At 28.7% G+C, this 4,667-nt stretch overlaps 1 protein-coding gene across 1 annotated transcript; it reads right to left on the bottom strand.

Annotated features, from left to right (window-relative positions):
• Positions 1 to 2,345: 2,345 nt before the first annotated feature.
• Positions 2,346 to 4,472, bottom strand: LOC108692149. The gene is made up of 3 exons (XM_018200300.1): positions 4,318 to 4,472; positions 3,529 to 3,645; positions 2,346 to 2,463 (listed from the first exon to the last, which is right to left on the bottom strand). The coding sequence occupies exons 1-3, from the start codon at positions 4,470 to 4,472 to the stop codon at positions 2,346 to 2,348; spliced, it is 390 nt and encodes a 129-aa protein (XP_018055789.1).
• Between the last annotated feature and the right edge of the window lie 195 nt (positions 4,473 to 4,667).

Genomic DNA, 4,667 nt, shown 5'->3' with positions numbered 1-4,667 from the left:
TATATATATATAAATTGTTCCATTTTAAGTGATATGTTGATTATCTCGTGAATCGATGATTTTAATGAAAAATTTTTAGGGTGAAAGTTGCGTGGCTTCAAGGGGGACATGTAATGGAAATGTGGACTTGACTTTATCAGAATCAGGTCAAGATAATTAATGTTTTTTTAAATGGAAACCCATATTTTTTATTACATATTCTTGTAGCTTATCTCAAGAGCTTGGCGAAACACTATAATAAAGTTACATTAAATACTTGTTAAGTTATAAAGCAAACGATCCGGTCGATTAAGGCAAGATCGGGATTGATTCGGTCAACTAAGACAAGATCAATTTGAATATGTCTTAGCCATTGATAAGATTTTCAAATGGAACTCATTTTTTTTGCAGAAATAGCCTCAACCGTTTCTCAAAATTTTCTACTATTGAAATTAAAATATTTTGCAGAATGCTATGACAAACATTAGTTATTCGATCTTTCATCGGTGGAGTTTTTTAAACAATATTTTTTATAGAGCCAAACAAAAAAATCACACGAAGTTAAATTAGGAGACCGTGGAGGTCATCGAATACATATCTTTCTATTCATCTTTCATAAAAAATATTATTGAGGTATTCCATCACAATACGAAGAATGGGGTGGTGCACCATCTTGCTGCCACCACATTTTTTGTCAAGTGGCAAGATCAACCTTTTTTAAAAGCTCAGGGAATTTATTCTGCAAGAAAGAAAGGTAAATTTTCCCATTTAAGCGATTATCAAAAAAATATGAATTAATAATCAAATATGCATTTACAATTCCGCTCCAAGTTTAAACTCCAATGATGTTGATTATCAACACATGTTAAGTCCAATGAGGATTGTACATGGACCAATAATGACAGTTGTGCCTATTGTTATGAAATGAAGCTTCGTCACTGAAGAATACTGGAAAAAAGCTGGATCTTCTCTTATCACTTATATGCCCAACGACAAAATCGTTTTCATAGCCTCATATCATTTTTAATTACCTCAAGGATAAAAGTAGTGGAGTAAAGATATGGTAGGGATGAAATTTGTCTTTAAAATCCTCCACATAGCATAAAGAATTCCTAAATTAGTTCGTTGCAGTTCTCTAATCGAAACATGGGGATTCAAGTTTATCATTGCTAGCACTGCTAATACACGCGGATCATTAATGTCGTCTTCAGCATTTTGCTTGCAGTTTCTCTTACGAATTCTTCTACGCTCTCGTAATAAAATTCTTCTTATCTACATTGTATTTGGAAGTCTAAACAGATATTTGTTACGATACAATCTTTCCGCTCTACAATAATTTCCAGCTTCACCAAACACAAAAATAATATCAACGATTTCATTTGAACTGTAAGCAGCTAATTTTGAAAAAAGCTTTGAAAAAGTCTAATAATAAGTCTAATAATAATCAAAAAAAAATTAAAATAAAAAAGTATGTGAAAAAAAGTAAGTTGAATCGTTCAATTGGGAAGAATCGGACTCATTTCCGTTCGCGTGAGTGTATGTCAAGCAGTGAGAATAGATCGCTGAGATGCGTGCGCGTAAGAATTCTGCTCTCACGCGCACGCGTATACGAATAACGTCGGCAATACTATAACTTTCAAGCTCCATAACCCGGAAAGTACTCAATGAAACGTAACTTTATTATAGTATTTGAAAAGCTCTCGAGATAAACTACAAAAATATGTAATAAAAAATAATATAATATTCACTTTAAAAAAACATTAATGACCTTGACCTGATTTTGACAAGGTCACTCAAGATCAAGTTCACATTTTCATCAGGTATCCTCCTTCAAGCCATATAACTTTTGTTCGAAAAATTTTTCAATAAAATCATCGATTCGCGAGATAATCGATCATATCATTTAAAATGAAACCCTGTAAATAAATTTAATTTTTATTATTAATCATAAGAATAATGATAAAGTTATGTAAAATTAGATAAATGCTTTGCAGTATATATTAATCATAAAGAATAAAATAGTAAATATTTCTTAGAATAATAAATACAAAGATCGCACAAAGAATATAGATCAGCATTTTTGTCCGTTAAGTTCTAAATGTATTAGAAAATTCATGTTAATGTTAATCTTTAACATTATTGATTTTTCTAATGCAATGCATCCTCTCTGTTTATAATTTTTATTTTACTACATATTACATTTGTTACTTTTCATTTTATTTTCATATTTCATACATTTGTTACTTTTCAATAAAAATTGTTGTTGGAAATTTATAACTCTGGCATTATTCTAGCTATCTTACTAAACAATATTAGTAATACATATAATTTCGGATCAACATTTGCATTTTTATTATATTACAATTTTATATATTACGGAACAGAAAACTTACTTGAAACGTATTTAGGGTTAAACAAATTACGTTAAATATTATTAAACAAAACATCATTACCTCGACTATAGACATCAAATGTTTGGTCAATCTTAAAAAACAGAAATATATTATTTATATAATTATAATAAACGTATTAGTGGAAAGCGGGGCTAGTTATGACTTTGTCACTTTAAGTTTTATAAATTTTTACACAATTACGACTAACAGTAAATGCTTTAAAGTATTTATCTGCCTCATTAATTACTTTCAAGTCCGTATATATTTTTTTAATATGAAAAAAATTATGTTAATTATAAGAATGCAAGGTGGATTAATATGTTCCACCTATGGAGCATGCTGTGCATCCTCGAAGGATAAGTTGAGCCATGAAGATAAGCCATTTAATGAGGTTACATATCATTAAAAACATGAAAGAATTATATGTACATTGTTCGAAATTTTATTATTTTCATTCTAAATGTATAATAATTTGAATTATGTATATTGATCGAAATTTTATTATTTTCATTCTAAATGTATAATAATTTGTAATATACTCTTTCTTTTTTAAAGACTTTAAAATTAACAAGATTAAAAAAAGCTATAATCTTTACTCTTTATAATAATAATTCAACATAAAATATATGTTTAACATAGAATAAAAAGGATCAGTAAAGACAAATTTCATTTAAGCAGCTGAGTTACGGGACACTAAGCTCACAAATTCCGTATCAGCATTGATGAAATATTTTTTATCACTGAAAAACAGTAGATAAAATAGCAACTTAAACAGTAAAGTTAAAAAATACATTAATTACTTACTCGAAAAAATATTTGATTATTATTAAAGGATTATTATTAAAGGATTTTAATTATTACGGACCAAAAAGAATATTCACTTAATAATTTTACTTTTTATATACGGAAAAGCGTATTTATTTGGCTATTGATCGGACACGGATTATTATATTAAGCACAATAATCTGTACCATATGTGCTATTTTACGCAAATATAGATGTATCTATATATATTTTCGTTATTTACACTAAAAAAATGTGTGATTGAAAAATTGTCCATTTTCAAACATTTTTTTCAGTATACATATTTGTATTTGCCCAATTTGGCGCTATGCGCAACCAGCCCCGCTCTACTCAATCTGTTTTGTGTACCAACTTCATAGCTTGTCGGTGAATATCGACAGCACAAATTATGCCTTCACTCATCAGAATCTTAGTTTTCTGCGTAATATTTTGTTGAATATTAATATTTATTGCATGCTCGATACGATAGCTGCAAATGTATATGTCCTATAATAATTATACAGTATATTGAACAGTATATTAAACGACGATTTTTCAGCAAAAAAAATCATTTCATAAACTTTGTTAATGACGCAGTATAATGGAAAGTTATACTCTTAATCGATTCGTTCCGTACCTCTCCATAGGAATCGGATTGTTCACGCAAAGTAATGAGATAATTACTAATTTTAATTGTTAATTATTTTTTATTGAATAATAAGCGTCGACTAAAATCTTCTGAAAATTTCTCAAAGACATGACATTGGCATAATCAAAGTCAAGAGCAACCTCCTTTATACTGCATAATTATCAAATTTTAATTATTATATTATGTTCTTTAAATATATTACGTTGTTAAAAGATCAATTTTGATTACAATTTATATTGTTATGATTATTCACTCTAAATTCTTGGGAGTGAAATTTCTCTCCCAAAAAGTGAGTTGTGTCAGTCCGGCAGGAATGAAATTTTCATTCTTACAGAGTGAAGAATCACTCTTCAACAATGAAAAATCTCCAAGCGAGAGTCAAACTTCAATTTCTGCGAAGAGTGAAGAAAAAAATCCACTCTTGCCGAACTGGCGCAACTGGCAACTTTCACTTTTCTTGGAGTGAAATTTTATTTCAAAAAATTTAGAGTGTTCCTACATCTTCATTCGTACCTAGCAATTTTAAATATTCCACAGATATACTGAAGATATGTAAGAAACATTGTTCCTGTTGCTAATATCGCAACTATTCCGATGCATATAATTGCGTAGCTGTGCAACAAAATTAAATAAAAATACTTTTCTTGATCAATAAAATACTCCATCATAATTGGCAGATGAGATATATTTTTTGGTAAAACAGTGAGGTCATTCGATAAATACTGGCCAGTAAGGCAAAAAGATCCTTCAATAACGGCAAGTACTAAAAAATGTTAGAAAATGTTTTTATTAAAAATTCTGCAATATAAAGTTATCAGAATTTATACTATTTAGCACACATACATGCATATATATATATATAT

This window comes from Atta colombica, unplaced genomic scaffold (assembly GCF_001594045.1).
Source record: "Atta colombica isolate Treedump-2 unplaced genomic scaffold, Acol1.0 scaffold62, whole genome shotgun sequence".
Classification (NCBI taxonomy): Eukaryota; Metazoa; Arthropoda; class Insecta; order Hymenoptera; family Formicidae; genus Atta; species Atta colombica.
Note: the sequence above shows the minus strand (reverse complement) of the source record. Positions and strands in the feature narration are given on the sequence as shown.

Bases quoted from the DNA above. Each gene is read 5' to 3' on its own strand.
- LOC108692149 (XM_018200300.1), bottom strand. From the start codon at position 4,472: ATGATGGAGTATTTTATTGATCAAGAAAAGTATTTTTATTTAATTTTG. The intron at 3,646-4,317 runs GTACGAATGAAG...ATACATTTGCAG, and splicing joins GGAATATTTAAAATTGCTAG to CTATCGTATCGAGCATGCAA. The intron at 2,464-3,528 runs GTTGGTACACAA...CTGTTTTTTAAG, and splicing joins ATTCACCGACAAGCTATGAA to ATTGACCAAACATTTGATGT.